The 25,128-nt window shown below is 39.6% G+C and overlaps 1 protein-coding gene across 3 annotated transcripts in view; it reads right to left on the bottom strand.

The window, feature by feature from the left end:
• Positions 1-25,128, bottom strand: part of tfb1m (transcription factor B1, mitochondrial) — a 54,196-nt gene that overhangs the window by 13,799 nt on the left and 15,269 nt on the right. For all 3 annotated transcript variants that reach the window (XM_059986070.1, XM_059986069.1, XM_059986068.1), the window contains exons 5-6: positions 11,280-11,431; positions 10,332-10,451 (exon numbers count right to left, since the gene is read on the bottom strand). In XM_059986070.1, coding sequence (XP_059842053.1) covers positions 10,332-10,451; positions 11,280-11,431 — 272 coding nt within the window. The remainder of the gene's footprint in view (positions 1-10,331; positions 10,452-11,279; positions 11,432-25,128) is intronic.

Below are 25,128 nucleotides of genomic sequence, written 5' to 3' on the forward strand. Positions count from 1 at the left end.
GAAGCTCTTCACCACCTTCTCCAGGGGAATTAAATGCTGAACCAGCTTGTGAAGTGCACATCCCTTGAATATATAAAAAGATCATAACACCATTCTAACAAAATTCAGCTGTACCTTCTGCAAAGTCTTCACATTCTTTCTAATGTATGACAGCTAGCTGAAGAAGTCTCACCTACCCAAATAAAAGTGTTAGTATAAAATAAATGATTCTTCTCCAATCACCTAGATTCTGCACTCATTCTGAAGATTATGCAAAGTAGTGATAGATGAAACTAACTTCATTCTCAATATTCACTCCATCCAGATAGCAGTGTAATGGATTACTTAAAAACAAACCAAAACCATTGAGAGACTAAGCCAGGAAATCGACACAGCATGACGCACTTCAAAGTTCCAAAGTCAAAAAGGGTACTTTTGATATTTTATTACAAAGACAAAGACCTTGTAGAGATGAAAAAGTAACAAAACTATATTAACGATATAACATTCCAATTAGTGAAGTAATGAAGATAGCAATTGAACTAACGTATTTAAGCTAAGTTAGCTCTCAAGTTAGCATTCCAATAACATCCCGATTAGTTTAACTAAGCGGTCAAACTAAATTGGCGTTCCAATAGTGTTCTAATTAGCGTAGCAAGTGGTTGAACTAAATTAGCATTCCAATAGTGTATTAATAGTGATTAAACCAAATTCCAATAAGCGTAGTAAGCGGTCAACAAAAAAATCATTCCGCTGCCTCTCTCAACTAGATTACACTGAACAACTAGGACAAAGCATACATACAAAACAATACTCATTTGTTTCTACCACACCCCAAACTACATGACCAATGATCCTCATATGCCCCACAGATACAATACAGACAGAAAATTGATACGTGGCTCCAAAAGACCGAAAATAGATATATGGCTCGTATAATAAGCAAAGCTGTGGTTTCTACTGGCCATATTACATATACTTAAGGTGGTGAGGGACAAATATTTGAAATTTTGATGAGTTTTGGCAGCATAGATTAGCCATGATTGTATTACATAGCAAACAGACTGGTGGCCTTGTCCTGCTCCTATTTTCTTGCATTTACAACTAAAAAATACAAACAAAAATAATGCAGCTTCCACACATTTAAAAGACAAGACAAAATATCTCAATAGTACATTATAAATGGACAGTCATTATCAGATTGTCAAACTTGAAAAGAGTTCAGATCATAAACTAAACAGTTTGTTACACTGGCCAAATTTGTATTTTCAAAGCAGGCAGCCTCGTTGCCAAGGAAATTAGTGATGTCACATGAATTGATCTATTCCCCCTAATTTGTAAATTCATTGTCATGTAGGCAGCTGAGCTTAGAACCTCTGCCAGTGCAGTATTACTGAACCTATTCACAATTAATCACTGCAAAGCTGGATACAATTTCTACAGGTAAGGATTTTGATTTCTATTAAATACAATCATATTTTTTCATGTAACTGAAGCTTTAATCCACATTTTGTGACAACTATTATTCTCTTCAGCAGAACAGAGGAAAAGCCCGATTAATTCTGTTCCCTTCTATTGAGAACTGGAGTCTAGATACAATACAATGGCTTCAGCAGCACTGCAGACTGTTGCTCTCTCTTTGTCTTTATTTGCTTTCCTAGGAATACTTGCAACCACAGGGATGCCAAACTGGAAAATAAATACCTCAGCAAATTCAAATATCATCTCTGCGACAACACACATGCAAGGTCTCTGGATGGACTGCACATGGTACAGTACAGGGCTCTTCAGCTGCACGTTTAACTTCTCCATCTTTTCCCAGCCTGTATATATTCAAGTTTTCAAAGTTATGATGATTCTGTCATGTGTAACACTCTTGCTGGGGATCAGCATTGCCTTGCCTGGCATGAAGTGCATAAGATGGGGAGGAAATAATCATACAAAACATTGTGCTGCTGTTGCAGGAGGTGTCTGTTTCATTACTGCTAGTGTAACATGTCTAGTTCCACTGTCCTGCTTCACAGCTGAGCTACTAAGCCACTACGTCAAACCAAGTATCTCAGAAGAAAATAGATATGAAACCGGAGGAGCAATATATGTTGGCTGCATTTCTTCAGGGTGCTCTTTAATTTCAGGGGTAATTTTCTGTACATCCTGCAGTAAGGAACCAGAAAGAGAAAACATCACTCTCTCAAAAAGAGAGCATTTCCCTGAACCTTTGTCTTTAGGACACAAAACAGAATATTCCCTGCAAGATTACGTGTGAAAAGAACATGAGTAGCCATGTCACAAGATTAGCTGTTTGGAAAACGATCAAAAATATTGTTCGCTCAGTTTACCTGGGAGTTTACCCGTTGTATGCATTGAAGACTTGCATGTAGAAGTCATTTAGTATCAACTCTTGTAATAAGTGTGTAACAGTCTAAACTCTAATAAAAGTTTGTCGGTAAGTTTCAAAAATTGGAGAACTGATTTAAATGCACTATATTTCATGTTACACATGAAAGTTCCAAAAGCAAAAAAGAGAAAGCAGGCCAAACAAATAGGTCAAAAGCCATGGTTTGGATTAGTACAAATAACAAATATTTGTTTCTAGTGACATATAAAATATTAATCTGAGGGCATTGTAACACAAGTACTACTAAATAAAAGTACTACTAAAATAAGTGCAATGCTACTTAAATAAAGGATCCTGCAAAACTATTTCATTACACATTAAATGAAAATAAAATTACTCCCTTAAATGAATATACATATATCATACTTTATATAATTTGAAGTAGATGGCACCTTGCAAAAATAAAGACTTTCTATGGAACCTTGTTTCGATCATGTGAGTGCAAGGATTATTACTGGTGAAACCCATACTGAGGCACTGGGCTGGTTGCAAAAATTATCCAAACATAATATCAGTAAAGGATGAACAGGTTGGCCTGATTAATCCTGAAAATAGTCAAGAGTGCAACACAATACAGGTTATTAAAATTAATAACTGTTTTTATCAAAATGACAAAGTGTTTACCCTTGTTGGGAAAGGAAAAGCAAGAGGTTCACAATATAAAATGGTAACCAGGAAATCTTAGAAGGAGAAATTCATTACTATAATAACAATCACCCGTTGATTCTTGCCCAAGCAAACAAATTTAAATATATATTTCTGTGCAAATGATTACATGCAGAGCAGACATCAATACTATGCAACATTTATGAAGCCAAATGCACATTAAGCCAAACGCAGGAAATCAGTCTGAACCCAAGAATGAAACACCGCTCATCTACAATTTAAAGGGAAGCTATAGTTCAAATGAGGATCCAGTTTGCTCTACTCCATGGGTGGCACTTGATAATAGCCTAGCATTACAATTAACAGTTTCGTTTTGCAACCAACCCAATGGGTGACCACAACAGTTTGTGATATAATCACACATCTCGTAACCACAGTTTCATCCAAAGGCTTTTTGCAAAACGACACTCCTAAGTGGAGAATTTTGTGCAACCTTTGACTGTTCTTTAAGGCGCCATATTGTGGGTTGGTCAAATATGGCTGGTTTTGGTGTATCCCTTGAGCTTCCAAAACTACCAAGATATCAACCAGATCTTGGACCTTGTAGTTCATGGTTGCACACATAAAATACCATGGGTCCTCTTTTCACGGACTGAAGAATTGTTTTCCGTATCAACAGACAGCAGCCGGGTGTCTGTGTCTGCTTGCTACAAATGTTTACCAATGATCAGTGTTGTGAAAAATGGCATTTTGTTCCAATTCATTAATAACACTGGCATCTATCCAACAACTTGAAGCACTGGCCAGCCAAACTCTGTTCACAAAAGGCAAGATAATAACGAACTAGCTAACCACTGCTTTAACTCTCACTGATATTGCAATCAAGGAACTCACCAATAACCTATTGATTAATAAACAGGAAAGCTTTTGCCAGGACTGTTTCACTTCAGAGCTCATCACACGCTTAATCCAAACATGAGCCAAAGATACATTTTAAAGAGTTACAGTGTCACAGGTAGATAAGGTGCTGAAGGTGGTGTTTGGCATTTTGACCTTCATCGGTTAGGGCACTGAGTAGAGAAGTTGGGAAGCTTACTTTGTAGTTAAATCAGATGTTGGTGAGTTTTGTGTACAGTTTTGGTCACCCAGCTATAGGAAAGATGTTATTAAATTTGAAAGAGGGCACAAAAGATTTACCAAGATGTTGTCTGGAATTAGACAACTGAATTCTAAATAGAGTTGTGTATAGAGTAGGACTTTATTCCATAGAATGCAGAAGCTTGAGAGGTGATCTGACAAAGATATACAAAATCAGGAAGGACAAGGTGAAAACATGTTGTCTGTTTCCCAGGGAGAGAGTCCAAAACTAAAAGGGCATCACCTTAAGAGACAACACATTTAAATGGAACATCGGGAGCAGGTTCTTCATTCTTAAAGTGGAGTGTTGCTACTCAGCCTCTCCACAGGAACATTCCCTATGGATGCTGTAAAAAGTACTTAATGGAGACTTCATCCTTAGAACAAAATACCCTCTTTTCTATGTCAGAACTATAGAAATCAGTTAATAATGTTTTTTTCTGTATATAATCTCTTATCTGAAACGAAGAAGATCGAGTAAAGGGTGATATTTTCGCTGCATTGCCCTCAATTTGTCGCACTGCCCTCAAGCCCTGATGGTATTAATTGTTACTGGTTTAGGCAATAATTTTATTAAGTGGGTGAAGGTTCTTTATAATGACCCTTTGGCTGCAATTCTCACTAATGGTGAGGTCGGATAATTTTAGGATTTGAGGGGTAGCCAGCAGGGCTGCCCTTTATCACCATGACATTTCACACCAGTGATCGAGCCATTGGCTGAGGCTATTCGGCGAGACCCCAAGATATCTGCTCCAGACATAGGACTAAAGTCACATAAAATTACATTGTATGCGGATGATGTTCTAATTTTCTTATCAAACCCTGCTATGTCAGTGCACCAACTTATACAATGCATCAATTCATTTAGTGCCTTTTTAGGTTATAAAATCAACTCTATTAAATCAGAGGCTATGCCTCTGGGGAATCTGCAGCAGGTATCTGACACCCAGGGTGTTTTCCCCTTTAGATGGTCACAGACAGGTTTTGTTTACTTAGGCATATTTATCACACCTACATTTGATCAATTGTTCAAAGCTAACTTTACACAATTATTTAACAAAATCAAACAGGATCTTGAGCAATGGAGCATTCTTCCCATTTCTTGGCTTGGCTGAATATCCTTGTTAAAAATGAACATTCTTCCTTGTCTGCTCTACCTAATATGAATAATTCCAGTCATTTTTACCCAACAAATACTTTAAAAAAATAATGGCTGGTTTGTTTCTTTCATCTGGAACAAAAAAAGACCCTGTTTTAAAATGTCTAAGTTACAGCTTCCCAGTAGTCTAGGGGTCTGGATTTTCCAGACTTCAAAAAATATCAATTAAGTTCATTATTATCTTATGTGGGGCTGACTGGGTTTGCAGGGACCCCTCAATTTCAGTTTGTAATAGAACTGAAGCATTGCAACTCAAAACTCTGCATAGAGCCCATCTGACCAAATCATCTCTCGAAACTTAAGACAAGGGTTTCTCCAATATGTTCTAAATGTAAAAGTAAATACTGGAACTTTCACCCACTGTTTTTGGACTTGTCCCAAACTTCAGGCATACTGGAATGATATTTTGGGTGAAATGGAAAAGATTCTGAAAGTGGAGCTTGAACTGGACCCAGTGTCTTTACTCTTAGGCTTACCCAGCAGTCGTATTATTAATGCATATCAGAAAAAACTTCTTAACATCCTGACTTTTTGTGCGAGGAAGAACATTTTACTTTGTTGGATATCCGATAAGGCCCCTGGACTTTTTGGTTGGCATAAATTAATCATGGAATACATTCCTTTGGACTTTTTGACATGTATGGTACACTCAAAAACAAATAGTTGTCATAAAACATGTCAACCTTTTCTGCAGTATGTAGATGTAAACCTGTCTGCTATACTAATAAGGGCTTTTGTATAGGATGTTGTGGTGAAGTCTATATTTTGATGAAAGTGTTCTGATAGTGAGGGGAAGAAATGTAAATGTAAATCTATCTGGAAATTGAAAGTTTTGTTATGTTGAGCAAAAAAATTTTTTTTAAAAAAGTGGTGTGCATTTGGAATGAGCTGCAAGAAAGAGTGAGCAGATTAACAACATTTAAAGACATCTAGAGAAGTACTTGGATAGGTTTAGAAGGCATGGGTTAAATGTGGACAGTAGGACTAACTCAGTGGACAACCTAAATGGCATCGATGAGTTGAACAACAGGGCCTGTTTCCATGTTGTATGCCTGTCTTAGCGATGAACATACCATTTGATCAAATGTGAAATCCATGAGATATATAAAAACTCAAGCCAATGAGCATCAGAGTGGAAAACACATTGCTAGCAGTCACACCCTGTACTAAGGAAGATTGACTATCATTCTTGAAGGTCAATTATCCCTGCCCCAGGATATCAATTCCATTATTTGTTTCATCAATGACCTTCCACTGCTAAATGAAAACTGGGCATCTTTGCTGTTGATTGTCCTATTCCATGTGCAGTTCCTCAACAAACAAAGCAATCCGTGCCCATACTTCACAAGACCAAAGCAATGTTTAAGCACAGTCTGAAGGCAATAACCGTTAATCAACTTGAAACACATATTCTTTCCCTTTCTTCTCTAAAACTGCCTGACATGCTGAGTAGTGCCTTTTAGGGCTTGCCTATCAAAACAGACTAGAAAAGACCTGACTGCATGTTCCAGGTTCAGGTCAGATAACCGTTCTGCTGGAACATTCAAGTTCATATTGGATTGAACAAAATTGTACCCATTTGGCCGAGTGGTTTATCTAGGTCAGTTTAATTTGATACAGATGAGAGAGTAAATGAGGTGATTAATCCACGATGGGAGGTATTGATTTCAAATTTAACTCAGCGTCAACAGCAGGGTGTGAGACTCAGCAAGGGGAGTGAATGGGGAATTTTGACAGTCTTACAAAGCTTATCTTCAAGCACTGTATCAAGATAACCACCACCCCCCCCCCCCCCCCCAAATGTCAGCACTAGGGTTTGATACTCAGCACAGAAGTAAATATAAGAACATAAGAAATAGGAGCAGGAGTACGCCATCTGGCCCATCGAGCCTGCCCCGCCATTCAATAAGATCATGGCTGATCGATCCATAAACTCAAATCCATCTATTTGCCTTTTCCCAATAACCCTTATTTCCACTACTATGTAAAAATCTACCTAACTGTATCTTAAATATATTTAGAGAAGAAACCTCAACTGCCTCCCTGGGCAAAGAATTTCACAGATTCACCACTCTCTGGGAAAAAGTTTCTCCTCATCTCCATCCGAAATTTTCTCCCCTGAATCTTGAGGCAATGTCCCCGAAATGGCATATTCTGCTTGGGTCTGGGGCCTGCTTTTCAGGCAGCAGTTTCAAATTTGCAATTTTGTTCAGGTCAAGCAGTGGTCTCCAAAAATCAGAAGTATACAAAGGATTTCATCCAGATTGGGATGCACCTTTGAGTTGTGAAGTTTTTTCTGTGCAAGAGGCATGGTCTGATACTGTATTCCACAGAGAACTGAGGAAAGGAGATTGGACCTCATCAGGTTTGGTAGTACTTCCTCAGAAGTATATTTCATGTTTACACTGTGTCACAGTCAGACAGCAAAACCTTCCATTTTACTGGAATAAACTTGGAAACTAGCTATAAAACAGATTTAAACATTCCTTCATAATTTGCTGACAGCTTGGAGCTAGAAAATTACCAAATACAATGGATTCCAGTTAATTGTGACAGCCACTTATTTGAGATAAATCTTAAAGAACAAAAACAAATCAGAGAAATAGCCTGGATTCCCTTCATTTACTGGAACACTATTCCGTTAACTGGGATAGCATACTGTTAACAAATAGTTTCGAAACAGCATTAGTCATATGCACTTGTATGTGGCCATTAGACACTGTACCGCGCTTCAAGTGAACAGTTTTTAAATATCATCAGTTGCGTGTGTTTGTATGTAAAACACAATGATCTTTGTCACTAACAGCTGGTGAGAAATTAGCAGTAAGACAACTCAGAACTGTTTTGCTCACTGCGGTTTTAAACATTCAAGCTTGAAGATGCCAGAAATGGTCAGCAGTGAAAATGAAACAATTTCACCACTTCAACAAGTTAGGAACTATGAAGAATTTGAAGGTATCAACAATCATCTTGAATGTTATCATGAAAATGAAGATTTGAAGGATGCAATTGTCAAAAGCATTGCATGAAGGCAGTCTCTTATCTGCACTACTGTCTGCGCTAATTTTGATAACTTACAGTCACTCAAGAGAAGACGATACCGTAATTATTAGAAACTAAAACACCATTTTATAGTACTGTGGTGGTATTGATTGTGTTCTAATTTGTTTTGCATTTCTTTTAAATACACAATTTGTTATTCAGTATCAACACGCTGGAGGAACTCAGGAGGTCGGGCAGCATCCGTGGAAAAACTGTTCATTTCCACAGGTGCTGCCTGACCTGCTGAGTTCCTCCAGCATGTTGCTTTGACCCCAGCATCTGCAGTGTATTTTGAGTTTTGTTACTCAGTTTTGTTTTTTTTTAAATAACTTTTTTACTATTTCCATGAAAATTCAGCTAACTGGGGCATCCACCTCATTGGGCCAAAATGTAGTGGTCCCAATTAAAATGAATCCACTATAATTCCACCACAGTATTTTAATACAATTATGTTCATAAAAATGAAGCAAATGCTAGGGATAAAAAGATTGGAAAATAATCAGCAGCACACTAATATAACATCTCATCCTGCCCTTCCTACCAATTCAGACATTCTACTTCCTTCCCTCAATGTACAATAATAAAGCCTGCCTCTTGACATCTTACTGTTTCACATTCTTTCTTAATGTAATTGCTCTTCTTTTTCAGTTCTTGCTTTTCCCCATGGTTGCAGATTTATTTTGCAAGATTCTTTTTGCACAGACTGAAGAGTTTATCTATTTATCTCCAGTACTGTTCTCACTTCCATCAAATAAGCAACAAGACAGTATTATGTAATTTACTAATAAGCTATGTTAAACTAACAGTACAAGATAATAGTAGTTTAGACCGACAACTCATACGCTAACAACATTCTCATGGGAAAATTACAGGGATAAAAACCACATCCCTTCAAAAATGAGCTGTATCAAGATTGGAGATGACTTCATCAGTGACAAATACGAGAACTAGAAGTCAATACTGTACACATTCTGAAGCAATGCATATTACCATAAAGTAGGAAATCAAGACCACTGATCAGTTTCTTTAAAAGCTTAAAAAACCTTAAGATGATCCAGTGGCAAAACTGGAAAACACTTCAGTCAAAGCAGAAAAGCTCAGAAAGTAGTAAGAATGAAAGGCATATAGGAGCTAGATATCTTCCTGCCCCAATTAAGCAGCATAGTGTCCCCAAAAAAGGAATCCCAGCTATTTTCTCAATTTAGTTTTTGTTCTGTAAGAGTTGTCCCAAATAAACAGCTGTCCCAATTAACAGGAAGCAAGTGCTTGAGAGTAACACTGAAGTTGAGGAAGTAGTTCAGAAAACATATGGGAGACTTAGATTTATAAATGAGGACAAAAAACTAAAAAACCTGAAGTATTAAAAACACCCTGGACATTTCTGGGCACAACATTTTTGGGAAAAATTGAGAAAATTTTCCAGAACTACTCCCAGAGTTAGAGACCTCAATAGAGGAAAGAAGATAGAATTGTCCTCAGAGCTGGAAGGATCAAAAGGAAACCGAACCTAGCTGTTCAATATTGTGAGAAGTTTAGATAGAACAAGTAGGGAGAGACTCTTCCTTTTGTCAAATGGGTCTGTATCAAGATGTCATAAATTTACAATAATTAACAAAATAAACTCTGGCAAAAACTGGCATAGAACAATTACCTTAGGATGTACTACTTAAAAAAAGTTTATCCATTGAATCTCGTGCACATTTTCAAAAACCAATTTGACATGTATTTGAAGGAAATAATTTGTCATGTTATGGACAAAAAACTAGGGTACAGTCCTTAATGGACAACTTTTCATTGAACTGGCACAAAAGGCTAAACAGGCTCCTTCTGAGCCACAGGTGCTAGTGAAAACAAATTATAAACATACTTTTACATTCAGCCATCCATAATGCTGTCTTGGAGCTAGTTTTAATGAATGCCATTTATATTGATCATATCAAGACAAGTAGTGCACAAAATGCAATCATACATCCGAGATTCTTTACTAAAACAATAGCAAAAGTATTTTACCTTGGGCTTTGGAACAAACGCTCTTCCTGGAATTGTAAAACAGCTTTTCACATTACATAAATACTGAGCCATTATGGACAATCTGCTTCTTTGCCTACTGCTGGTACTTGCTGTGAGACGCTGTAAAAAGAAATTTCAAAATCTAATATCTGAAGGCATAGCTTCTTGCTTGTGTGAACAGAAATAGTGATTTTATGTTATAACTAGATAAATCTGAAATGTGTCCCCTACATTTGTGTCTCACTTAAGTAAAATCAGATGCTGGCAGCAGTTATTCCTTTCCCCAACTGCTCAAACAAACTACTAAATTCAAGTCAGAGAAAATTTATGATACAGGAATGTCTTCCTCTTCTCTTGAGCATAGCAATATTGGGTAGGGAATTCTGAGACTTAAACTCAGATGGTAAGCTTCCAATTTGAATGGAGTGAGACCTGCACATCATCTGGATTGAGTCCTGATGAAGGGCTTTGGCCTGAAATATTGACTGTTTATTCCCATCCACAGATGCTGCCCGACCTGCAGAGCTTACCTAGTATTTTGTGTGTGTCACTTTGCACATGCTACATTTGTCTTTGTTGTCCAAAGGTTTGGCAAGTGTTTCTGGAGTAACAAGGACGTACAACAGCAATGTGTTTAGGGGAGATTTGAAAATGTTGGCAGATACTTGAAGAACAAACTAACTAACCAAGAGGAGTAAAAATAAAGGAAGCACATGGACAGAAGAGTAACTGGTATGGAATTAAATAAAGAAGGCTAAAATATGAGAGAGGAGTGATAGAGAGTCGCCAAAAATGGCACAGAGATTAACAAGAACATATCTTAACTGAAAGAGGATGAAAGCCAGAGTAATCTGAAGATGACATAATAGAATAAAAAGGATATACATAGGACATAGTTAGTATGAGCATTAATAAAAAACACTGCAAAGCAAAAATCAAAAACCTTACCTCTGCAACCTCCTTTTGAAAAGTTAAGGTCATCTGTGTTCTCCCAAAGACAAAGGGTCCATCATGATTTGCAATATTTTCCAACCACTTAATAACGAGTGGTGTTGAAACACTGAAAGGAAGGTTACCGATAATGTGCACATTTGGTAATCCTATCAATGCAAAAAGAAAACAAAGGGTGTATCAGTGAATAGAGCCAAGATCCAGATAATCAACTTCATTAACCACGTACTAAAAAGAGTGAAAATGAAATTATTTATCACCAATTAACAATCTTCACCAATGATGGAAAGTCTAATGAAAGCCTTTTATTTTGTACCTTCATCACTGGTAAAGTTGGTAAATTAGCATTGCTCATACATTGTCTGAAAGTTGAATCCTGAAGTGATTTCTTAGAACTGGAAACACATTAATAGTAGTAGAGCTGGGAAGTACTCATTCCCACAAAAAGATCTCCTTCCTGATGGAACAAATTGATTCTGAAATGGAACATAACCAAATCCTAAATGCAGAGTTTCTTAACTATCTAACTTCACACTGTTCCACTCTGAATTTTATCTGCCAATATACATCACATCGACAAATACCACCAATTTCACTTAAATATTTGACTATGCCCTTGGAAAAATCAAAGAAAAGTCTATACTAATTGGCATCTGCTTCATTCGTGATAAAACTGCTCCTTGCTGAAGTCTCTATACAAAAGCTGTCTGGATAGAATCACAATACTTTTTTTTAGAACCATAGAACATTACAGCACAGAAACAGGCTTTTTGGCCCTTCTTGGCTGTGCTGAACCATTTTTCTGCCTAGTCCCACTGACCTGCACCTGGGCCATATCCCTCCAAACCCTCCAAAATTTCTGGAATGGTCAAGAATATTTCTTGAAAAATAAATCAGAACACTAAAATATTAATGGAACTAAAAATCATTGACACTGGGAATCTCAAATTAAATGCAGGATGGTGAAAATGTTCATCACACACTGCCTCACCTCCTGACCCTGCCATCTAAAAGCTTTTTTGTTTACATCTCATATTAATATAAATTGGATGATCTAAATTCTTCAAGTAAGTAGAGGAATGGAGATGAGACATTAACCCTTTTAGAAGACCTCTCAACATTTCTTGAAATAATTCAACTAAATTAATCTCTTCCACCTATATAAGATCCATATTCCTCCACTTCCTGTACATTCACGTCTCTAAGAGCCTCTTAAAAGCCTCCATGGTAAACATGTTAGAGGCTAGTGTAGTGTAGCAGATGTTGGGGCATCTAAGCTCAGAGTCTAATTCCGACATCATCTGTTAGGAATCTGTACGTCTTCCCAATGGAATGTGTAGGTTTTCTCTAGTTTCTCCCACAATCCAAATATGTACTAGTTAGTAGGTTAATTGGTCATTGTAAATCTTCCCGTAATTAGGCTAGGGTTAAATCAGCACACTTCTTACAGCACACGCACTCTAATCCAGGCAACTGTTCGGTAACTGTTCTATACCCTCTCTAAAGCCTCCAGATCCTTCCTGTAATGGGGAGACCAGAATTGAATGCAATACACCAAAATGAAGCTCAACCAAAGTTTTAGAAAGCTGCAATAGTACTTCCCAATTCTTGAACTCAGTGCCTTGACTAAAGCAAGCATGCCACACATCTTCTTTACACACTCCACACTGATCTCACTATCCTCCACATCACTGTCCTTGGTAAATAATGATGCAGAGTACTCATTTAGAATCTCACCTATATCTTTCCCCATCTCAAGTGGCCCTACCCTCCCGAATTATCCTCTTGCTCTTGAAGTGTGTATAGAATGCCCTGGTACTCTCTTCATCCTACCCGCCAAGGATTTTTCATGGACCCTTCTGGCTCTCTGAATTCTCTTCTAGCTACTTGATCATCCTCCAGGGCTCCACTTGATCTTAACTTTCTAAACCTCACATAAGCTTCCCTCTTCTTACTAATTTCACCGCCTCTCTCAAACTCCAAGCTTCCCTTGCTTTATTATCTTTGTCCTTCCTTCTTATTGGAACATACCTGTCCTGTAGTTTGTGCAGGTGGCTCTGTAGCATCCACGCCAGGACTACTAGGCTCAAAAGCAGTTACTTTCCCTAAGCTAGGGGTTCTCAACCTTCTTCATGCCTTGAACCCAAGGTTGGGAAACCCTGCCCTTAGCTACCAGGCTGATCAACACCTCCACCCATTAACCTACCCGACCATCACTCCATACATATCAGCCATTCTTCTCCACAGCCACTCAGCACCCTTCATCCTCTCATACACTGCCTTTTTACGTTTACACTCCACACCTCATACCTACACTGACATAGTTTACATATGCCCTGTTGCTCCCTAGAATTCCTCTTGGCAAAGTCACTTTGTTGCTTTATCATTTTCTGTCAGTCACCTTACGTACAGGTACTCCTGTACCTAGCCTCTCTTCACGTGTATGTAATCAGTTTATGTATACAAGCTAATCTTGTGTATACCCTGCTTATCGTGTTTTTATGCTACATCAGATCTGGGGCAATAATCCATTTGTTCTCCTTTACATTTGGGTACTGAAGAATGACAATAAAGAATACTGAATCTTAAGCAGCCTCACATGTCAGATGTGGACTTGTCCAAAAACTGCTTTTTCCCCAACTGCTCTCATGCTTGATATGTTCATGAGTTGCCCTGCTCCAATTTAATACTCTCCCACTAAATCTACATTTATAGCCATCTTAAAACTTAAGCAATTGTGATCACTATTCCCTAAATTTTCTCCCACTTGAAATGCCAGTCAGCAGTCCAGACTCATTATCCAACACCAGCTCCAGTATGACCCCTGCTGTTATTGGACTATCAACATATTGATACAAGAAACTCTCCTGGATGTATCTAACAAGTTCTTCCTGTCCAAACATCACGCACAAAGGAGGTCCCAGTCGATATTGAGGAAATTGAAGTCACTCACAATGACCATGTTGGTTTTAAACCTTTCCCAAATCTGCCTGCATACCTCTTCCTTAATGTCCTGCTGGCTATTGGGATGTATAGTATAACACCATCAGAGAACAGTTGACGTTTCAGGCCAAGACCCTTTGCCAGGACTACATCAGGGTCTTGGCCCGAAACATCGACTGTACTTCTTCCTATAAGCACTACCTGGCCTGCTGCGTTCCACCAGCATTTAATGTATGTTGCTTGAATTTCCAGCATCTGCAGATTTCCTCGTGTTAGAGTGATTGTATTTTTCTTATTTTTGAGTTCTATACATATGGACTCAGACGATGAGCCCTCCATAATGTCCCGAGTAAAGCTCTGATTGGAACTGATTAAAAGCACAAATTAGTCTCTCTCTCTCTCTCTCTCCACCCCCCCCCCCCCCATTGAAACCCTGAAATACTGAATATCCACTCTTATTTCTCTTACCATGAAGTCTCTGTGATGGGTATAACATCACAGTTCTATGTATTGATTTATGCCCTCAATTCTTCAGCCTTATCCTTAATACTTCAGGAATTAAAGTCAACACACTTCACCTGTCCATCCCATTGTATCTATTATCTTGCTCCTGGCTGGCCTTCCTTGCAGATTTACTGATCATGACATCTCCCTTCCTCTCAATCCCCTCACTTCCTGATATGATTCTCTGGTTCCAATCTTAAAAATGTTTGTACAAATCATTTCTCCCATTTGACGTCTTCTGTTTTTGGTAAACAGCTTTCTTGGATTTATGATGTTTGATAATAATCTTTAGCTTAATAATAAAATCATTTTAAACTTTGATGAAGGGTGGGGGTTAGCATTGCTAGTCAGGGAAAATGTTACAGCAGTGCTCAGGCAGGACAGATTAGAGGGCTTGTCTACGGAGGCCATATGGGTGAAGCTGAGAAACAGAAAAGGTATGACCACATTAATGGGGCTGTATTATAGACCACCCAATAGTCAGCGAGAATTGGAAGAGCAAATCTGCAGAGGGATAGCAGACAAATGCAGGAAACATAAAGTTGTGATAGTAGGAGATTTTAATTTTCCCACATATTGATTGGGACTCCCATACTGTTAAAGGTCTAAATGGGTGAGAGTTTGTAAAATGTGTTGAGGAAAGTTTTCTAAATCAATATATAGAGGTAATGACTAGAGAGGATGCAATATTAGATCTCTTATTAGGAAACAAGTTAGGATAGGTGACGAAAGTGTGTGTAGGGGAACACTTTGGTTCCAGTGATCATAACACCATTAGTTTCAACATGATCATGGATAAAGATAGATCTGGTCCTCGGGTTGAGGTTCTAAACTGGAAAAAGGCCAAATTTGAAGAAATGAGAAAGGATCTAAAAATCGTGGATTGGGACAGGCTGTTCTCTGGCAAGGATGTTGTTGGTGAGTGGGAGGCCTTCAAAGGAGAAACTTTGAGAGTGCAGAGTTTGTATGTTCCTGTCAGGATTAAAGGCAAAGTGAACAAGGATAAGGAACTTTGGTTCTCTCGGGATATTGAAACTCTGATAAATAAGAAGAGAGAGATGTATGACATGTATAGGAAACAAGGAGCAAATAAGGTACTTGAGGAGTATAAAAAGTGCAAAAAAAAAACAAGAAAGAAATCAGGAGGGCTAAAAGAAGACATGAGGTAGCTTTGGCAGTCAAGGTGAGGGACAATCCAAAGAGCTTCTACAGGTATATTAAGAGCAAAAGTATAAAAAGGGATAAAATTTGTCCTCTTAAAGATCAGAGTGGTTGGCTATGTTTGGAACCAAAAGAAATGGCGGAGATCTTAAATGTTTTTTTTGCGTCTGTAATTACTAAGGAAACTGGCATGGAGTCAATGGAAATAAGCCAAGCAAGTAGTGAGGTCATGGAACCTATACAGATTGAAGAGGAGGAGGTGTTTGCTATCTTAAGGAACATCAGAGTAGATAAATTCCCAGGACCTGACAGGGTATTCCCTCGGACCTTGAAGGAGACGAGTTTTGAAATTGCAGGGGCCCTGGCAGATATATTTAAAATGGCAGTATCTACGGGTGAGGTGCTGGTGGATAGCTCATGTTGTTCCGTTGTTTAAAAAAGGCTCTAAAAGTAATCCGGGAAATTATAGGCTGATAAGTTTGTCATTGGTAGTAGGTAAATTATTGCTTCAGCACAGCCAAGAAGGGCCAAAAAGCCTGTTTCTGTGCTGTAATGTTCTATGGTTCTATCCCATTATTCTGTGAACAATATAGTGCAGCACTTTACTCCTTCACTTGGTCAACTAAAACATATTAACAGATGAACATGAATGAGTAACTAGTATTTTGACGAAAGAAATGCTGAATTCCACCAAGTTCAATTTTATTAAACAAACACATCAAAAAACCAAAAATGCCCAAAAAGTCAACTCATACAAAGACATTTTTACAATTCTTGTGAAATATAACTGCCGTCATTTCATATTATATAAAAACTGAGACTGGAAGTCCATATTCACTGTTTTAAAAAGAATTTCCATTACTGGAATTCCAGAAATTTCAATGCACTCTTATTTTAAACAGCTTACACACTCTAATCTACATAATTTTACTTGGTTGGGTTGTCAACGTCATTATCCCCTCAGATTGTATGGTTGTCACAAAGCAGAAAGAAATACTGAAATGTAAACTGAAAGTGGGCAACAAGAATAATTAAACAAACATGGAAGTTCAAGTACTTAGGGAGCACAATAACATCTGACAGTAGGGCTAATGAGGAGGATTGGAATTGCTAAATGCACGTTAGAGCAAGGCACAAAAGAATAACATAATTTCTTTGAGTACAAAACTAAAGCGTGCTGCAGTGCTACATTTATTCCACACTAGCATATGGAGGCGAATGTTGGACAATATCAAAGCAACACGAGGGAAGACTTGAAGCTGCAGAAATCTGGTTTTGGCAAAGAATGATGAAAGTATCATGGAAAGACAGAGTAACAAATGAAGAAGAGTAGCAAAAAGTCAGAATAAGTAGAGAGCTGATATCATCAATCCAGAAATGGTAGCTGGAATTTTGGGGACACACCGAGGAAAGAAAAGCTCTTACATTTTGCAATGTTGGGAAAAATTAATGGAAGAAGTTGTAGTCGACGGTGCATGACAATCATCTGTTACATCAAGGGATGGACAGACAGAAGTTTTGGAGGGCTTAATAAAACTCCTCAGATTAAACAGAAATGGAAGACCATGATCGCCCACATCAAATGACACAGCACATAATGATGATGATCCCTTCAGTACTAATCAACAAGTTTTAAAATTTGAGCCTCTATACTAACTGGATTCTTGATTTCCTCACCAAGGGACTACAGTCACCTCCTCCTTTCTGACAAATAACGCTGCTGCACTCAATGACGTGTGCTTAACCCACTACTCTACTCTCTCTGCACCTATGACTGTGGAGCTAGCAACAACTCAAACACCATCTATAAATTCAACAATGACTCAACTGTTGTTTGCAGAAACTCAAGATGATGGTGAGGAGGCATACAGGAGTGAGATAGATTAGCTACTTGAGTGGTGTCACAACAACAATGCTGCACTCAATGTTAGTAAGAGCAAGGAACTGATTGTGCACTGCAGGAGGGAGAAGTCAGGAGAACACATATCAGTCATCATGGGGGGGTGTCAGCAGTGGGGTGAGCAGATTCAAGCTCTGGTGTGTCAACATCACTGAAGATCTATCCTGGGTACAACTTATTGATGCAATTATGAAGGAGGCACAACAGCAACTATATTTCAGTGGGAGTTTAAGGAGATTTGATATGTCACCAAAGACTAGAAAATTTCTAAAGATATATAATGAAGGGCATTTTATTTGGTTGCATCACCGTTTGGGATGGAAGCACCAACACACAGGATTGGAAAAAGCTCTAGTGTTGTAAACTCAGCCAGCCCCATCATGGGCACCAGCCTTCCCATGGAGGACATCCTGAACAGGCAAAGCATCAAGAAAGCTGCATCTGTCAAGGACCCTTGCCATCCAAGACATGCCCTCTGCTCATCAGTTTCTTCCCTCTGCCATTAGATTTCTGAATGGACCATGAAATACCACCTTACTTGTTGCCTGACTTTTTTTTATATTTCTTATCATAACTTATAGTAATTCTTTATGTACTGCAGTGTAACTGCTGCTGCAAAACAACAAATTTCACTGATAATAAATCTGATTCTGAATGTATCATTATTCCTTTAATTTTCAAAGCCTGTTCAAATACTGGGCTGAGAGATAGAACTTGGTACAGAGAGCATGTTCTTGGAATTTGGTATTTTGTGATTATATGTTACTAGAAAGAGACTGAACATAAATGGTAGAACAGTAGGGAGAAATCCAAGGAGAGATTTAGGGTAAAAGATGCGGAAGAATCCACTGCAGGTGATTCTCTAGCAATAGCTGAAATGATATCTGAACATCAGGAATTCAGTTATTTGGAAAGGACTACTTGGTTCCATTCTGGCCAGAGGTTTCCCTAAATTACAACTGTGACTATACTTCGGAAATTCCTCCCAATGATATCCTTGATTTGTCAACTTGTTATGTAAATACAAGATATTTTTCAATGATTGAGGATTAAATCAACAACAGTATTACAATCGAAAAAGGGAACAATTTAACTCCCACCAGAGTAGCAATGTGTGCACCCCTGGGAGAATAGATTAAACATTGAGACCCTAGTCCGGGGGTCGGCAACCCGCGGCTCCGGAGCCACATGTGGCTCTTTTACGTCTATGCTGCGGCTCCCTGTTGCTTTGGGAAATAATTGGTTGTGGCGACCCTTTTCCTGGCACATCCAAACCGGCTCACAATTAGACAGCCTACAGGGGTTTGCGAGCACAGAGCTTTGGAGCCTCTGCGCCATGGGGGGGCAGGTTGAGGGAGGCTTAAAAGTGAGGCTGAAGATTTCGAATAAAGTTTTTTCCTTCGACGGCGGTTACCGACTCCGTGTCGTAATTTTAGCGCTGCGTGTAGCACACCGCTACATGGTCAGTATTTAATTAAAATGTATTTTATGTTAGTTTGTTAGTTTTTGAAATGTAAATCTAAATTTGAAGATTATGGTGATCTTGTACAATCTAAATAAGACGTTGTGGCGACCCATTTCCTGACACATCCGAACCGGCTCACAATTAGCCAGCGTTCAGGCTAAGGGAGATAGCCTACGGGGGTTTGTGAGTACGTGTCTTTTGCAGCATCCGCGCCCATGGGGGGCGGGTTGAGGGAGGCTTAAAAGCAAGGCTGTTTAGTTCGAATAAAGCTATCTTTGACTGCAGTTTACTGACTGCGTGTAGCACACCGCTACAACGTGTTTTTATCGCTGGCTGTCCAGAGGGGAGGTGCTGAAACGCTTTGTCGCGTGTCTGGAAGAAGTGGAAACTTTCCTGGGCAGCAAAGGGCTCAACTTTCCTGAGCTGGAACAGCCAGAGTGGCTGGAAAAGCTACACTTCATGGTAGACATGACAGCGCACCTGAACATGCTGAACACAGCTCTTCAACGGGGTAAGGACGTACAGCCCTGCACATGTTGGAGGATGTTTTGGCATTCGAGCGCAAGTTGACGTTGCTTGCCAGAGATTTACAGAAAGGCACATTGTCTCACTTCCCCAATTTGAGAGAGTTCAAACAAGGTCACGACATGATAAATTCGGAGTATTTACATTCTGCAATCATCGCAATGCAAACATCGTTTGGGAAGCGCTTCTGTGAGTTCAGAGAGGAAAAAAACACATTATCCTTCCCGGTCACTCCCCTAAGCATCGATCCATCCCTACTGAATACGACTGCATTGTCAGGTGTGAGTCAACCTGACCAAGTATGATAAATATTTTAATTGCCTATTATTTTACGTATATTCATATGTTTTCATTGTTCAGTGAAATAGTCCTTTTATTTTTCAGGTTGACAGCTGGCTGACGTTATTTTTGGTTTGCTGCTGGCGGCAAATTTAAGTTTGGCGTTTTTCATAAATACAAGAAGAACTCAAATAGACATTGAGTATTTTACTTAAAAGTAACCTTCAACCCAACCTCTTTTTTTCGGAGTTCAAAATGTTTTTGTTGCATGCAGAAATGTAATTTCGTTTTCTCTGCAGGAGTTCATCAATTTCATAAATGCAACACATTGTAGTTTGTTTATACATAGCATAAAGGCAAAACAAAACGTTGTATGCAGTGTTATTTCATTTTAAATGTCAAACGGGTTTTGCGGCTCCCAGTGTTTTCTTTTCTGTGGGAAACGGGTCCAAGTGGCTCTTTCAGTGGTAAAGGTTGCTGACCCCTGCCCTAGTCTGTAATGCAGCCATGAAACTGAGCTTTTGACTACAAGTTATAATTAATACATCTAGAATGGTTGTTTATAATCACACAGATTGTCAGCATGTACAATTAAGCTTAACTCTGCCCCAACTCCCTACAAACTGACATGATAAATGGAAATATTATGCATCTCATTCTCCTCCAATTTTGTAATCTGATAGAATAATAGCCCCATAAGGTACCTAAGCAATGAACAATTTTGAGTGATAGGAAGAACTATAGAACGTTACAGCACAGTACAGGCCCTTCAGCCCTCCATGTTGTGCCGACCCATATAATCCTTAAAAAAAGTACTAAACCCACACTACCCCATAACCCTAATTTCTTTTGTTACTTCTTCAAAAAACTCAATCAGGCTCGTGAGGCACGATCTTCCCTTCACAAAGCCATGCTGACTATCCATGAGTAGACTGTACTTCTCCAAATGCTCGTAGATTCTATCCTTAAGAATCCTTTCCAGTAGTTTGCAGACCACCGATGTAAGACTCACCGGTCTATAGTTCCCAGGTTTCTCCCCATTACCTTTTTTTAACAAGGGAACTACATTTGCCATTCTCCTGTCCTCCGGCACTTCCCCTGTAGCCAAAGATCATAGCTAATGCCCCAGCGATCTCTTCTCTCAATTCACACAACAACCTGGGGTGTATCATATCTGGCCCTGGGGATTTATCAATCTTGATGTTTTTCAGAAGATCCACTTCTTCTTCTTCCGTAATCTCCACATTGTCCAGCACACAGGCCTGCTCTATTTCGACCTCACACTGATCAGGATGCTTTTCACTTGTGAATACTTAAGCAAAGTTTTCATTTAGGACCTCCCCAACCTCCTCTGCCTCCAGGTACATGTTGCCCTCTTTATCCTTTAGTGGTCCCATGTTTGTTCTCGTCATCCTCCTGTTCTTCACATACGCATAGAACGCACTGGGGTTTTCCTTAATCCTACATGCCAAGGCCTTCTCATGTCCCCTTCGAGCTCTCATAAGTCCTTTTTTTAGCTCCTTCCTGGCTACCCTATATTTCTCATGAGCCCCTCCTACTTCCTGCTTCTTATAACATATGCTTCCTTTTTCCTCTTGACAAGTTGCCTCACATGTTTCATCAGCCATGGTTCCCTTTTCCTACCATTTTTTTCCTTGCCTCAGTGGGACAAACCTATCCTGAACCCAGTTCAAGTGGTCCCTAAACTCCTACATTACTTCTGCGCTTTCCCCTTTGAACATCTGTTTCCAATTTAAACATATAACCATATAAAAATTACAGCACAGAAACAGTCCATCTCGGCCCTTCTAGTCCATGCGGAACACTTACTGTCACCTAGTCCCACCAACCTGCACTAAGCCCATAACCCTCCATTCCTTTCCTGTCCATATACCTATCCAATTGTACTTTAAATGACAATACCGAACCTGCCTCTACCACTTCTACTGGAAGCTTGTTCCACACAGCTACCACTCTCTAAGTAAAGAAGTTCCCCCTTGTGTTACCCCTAAACTTCTGCCCCCTAACTCTCAACTCATGTCTTCTTGTTTGAATCTCCCCTATGCTTAATTGAAAATTGCCTATCCACGTCAACTCTATCTATCCCCCTCATAATTTTAAATACCTCTATCAAGTCCCCCCTCAACCTTCTATGCTCCAAAGAATAAAGACCTAACTTGTTCAACCTTTCCCTGTAACTTAGGTGCTGAAACCCAGGTAACATTCTAGTAAATTTTCTCTGTACTCTCTCTATTTTGTTGACATCTTTCCTATAATTTGGTGACCAGAACTGTACACAGTACTCCAAATTTGGCCTTACCAATGCCTTGTACAATTTTAACATTACATCCCAACTCTTATACTCAATGCTTTGATTTATAAAGGCCAGCATACCAAAAGCTTTCTTCACCACCCTATCCACATGAAATTCCACCTTCAGGGAACTATGCACCATTATTCCTTGATCACTCTGTTCTTCTGCATTCTTCAATGCCCTACCATTTACCATGCATGTTCTATTTGGATTATTCCTACCAAAATGTAGCACCTCACACTTATCAGCAGTAAATTCCATCTGCCATCGTTCAGCCCACTCTTCTAACTGGCCTAAATCTCCTTGCAAGCTTTGAAGAGAGCTTCATTATCCACAACGCCACCTACTTTAGTATCATCTGCATACTTACTAATCCAATTTACCACCCCATCATTCAGATCATTAATGTATATGACAAGCAACATTGGACCCAGTACAGATCCTCGAGGCACACCACTAGTCACTGGCCTCCAATCTGACAAACAGTTATCCACCACTACTCTCTGGCATCTACCATCCAGCCACTGTTGAATCCATTTTACTACCTCAATATTAATACCTAACGATTGAACCTTCCTAACTAACCTTCCGTGCGGAACCTTGTCAAAGGCCTTACTGAAGTCAATTTACTCTCCCTAGATCCTGCCTCACCCCTTTAAAGTTAGCCCTTCCCCAGTTAAGCACTTTACCATTTTGTCTGATTTTATCCTTTTCCATAGCTATGCTGAAGCTAAGGGAGTTGTGGTCACTCTCACCAAAATGCTCCCCCACCAAGAGGTCTGTCACCTGACCAGGTTCATTACCCAGAACTAGATCCAGTATAACCTCTCCTCTGTCGGCCGGTCCACATACTGTGTCAGGAATCCTTCTTGAACACACCTGACAAATTCAGCCCCATCTATCCCCCTTGCACTCAGGAGGTGCCAGTCAATGTGACAGAAGTTGAAATCACCCATAACTACTACCCTGTATTTTGCGCACCATTCTAAAACCTGCCTACTTATCTGCTCCTCGGTGTCCCGAGGGCTATTTAGGGGCCTGTAGACTACTCCCAGCACAGTGATTGATCCTTTCCTATTTCTGACTTCCACCCAACTGACTCAGTGAACACTCTGTCTGCAGCATCCTCCCTTTCTATAGCCATGATACTATCCCTGACCAGCAATGCCACTCCCCCTCCCTTTTCTACCTCCCATCCTTTTCCTTTTAAAACTCCTGAACCCCGGGATCTGCATCATCCAATCCTGCCCTCCCTCCAACCAAGTTTCAGTAACGGCCACAATATCGTAGTTCCACATACTAATCCATGCTCTAAGTTCATCCTCCTTGTTCCTAATACTCCTAGCATTGAAACAGACACATTTCAACCTCTTTAACTAGCTACAATTATGTTTTGTCCCTTGTCTGTCCTTCATCAACTCAGAACTCTTAGCATCATGCCCTTGTCCTTCTACCTTAATCCCTGCACCCACATTCGGATTCCCAGCCCCCTGCCAAACTAGTTTAAACCCTCCCAACAGCTCTATCAAACTTGCCCACCAGGATATTGGTCCCCCCTGGGATTCAAGTACAACCCGTCCTTTTTGTACAGGTCACACCCACCCCAAAAGAGGTCCCAATGTTCCAGAAATCTGAATCTCTGCCCCCTGCTCCAATCCCTCAGCCACACATTTATCCTTCACCTCACTCTATTCCTATTCTCACTGTCACGTGGCACAGGCAGAAAATCAGAAGGTTAGATTTAGTGAGAGTTAGGCTGCTCAGGGTCCTCTTTCTATGTTTTGCAAAGCCAAAAGCAAACAGGATCACTATTTCACATACAAGAGAAAATTTGCAGATGCTGTAAACCCAGGCAACACATACAAAATGCTGGAACTCAGCAGGCTAGGCAGCATCTAAGGAAACATTCAACATTTTGGACTGAGGCCCTTTGTACTTTCTCATTACTGGATTCTATAACTGCACTGTTTAAAGAACATAGAACACTAGAGCATAGTACAGGCCCTTCGGCCCACAATGCTGTGCCGACCCTTAAACCCTGCCTCCCATATAACTCTCCACATTAAATTCCTCCATATACTTGTCTAGTAGTCTCTTAAATTTCACTAGTGTATCTGCTTCCACCACTGTCTCAGGCAGTGCATTCCATGCACCAACTACTCTCTGAGTAAAAATCCTTCCTCTATTATCCCCCTTGAACTTTCCTCTCCTTACCTTAAAGCCATGTCCTCTTGTATTGAGCAGTGGTGCCCTGGGGAAGAGGCGCTGGCTGTCCACTCTATCTATTCCTCTTAATATCTTGTATACCTCTATCATGTCTCCTCTCATTCTCCTTCTCTCCAGAGAGTAAAGTCCTAGCTCCCTTAATCTCTGATCATAATGCATACTCTCTAAACCAGACAGCATCCTGGTAAATCTCCTCTGTACCCTTTCCAATGCTTCCACATCCTTCCTATAGTGGCCTAACCAGAGTTTTATAGAGCTACATCATCACCCCGCAACTCTTAAACTCTATGCCTTGACTTATGAAAGCTAATACTCCATAAGCTTTCTTAACTAGCCTATCTACCTGTGAGGCAACTTTCAGGGATCTGTGGACATGTACCCCCAGATCCCTCTGCTCCTTCACCTTTCCAAATATCCTGCCATTTACTTTGTACTCTGCCTTGGAGTTTGTCCTTCCAAAGTGTACCACCTCACACGTCTCCAGGTTGAACTTCATCTGCCACTTCTCAGTCCCCTTCTGCATCCTATC

Source organism: Hypanus sabinus, chromosome 12 (assembly GCF_030144855.1).
Source record: "Hypanus sabinus isolate sHypSab1 chromosome 12, sHypSab1.hap1, whole genome shotgun sequence".
Classification (NCBI taxonomy): Eukaryota; Metazoa; Chordata; class Chondrichthyes; order Myliobatiformes; family Dasyatidae; genus Hypanus; species Hypanus sabinus.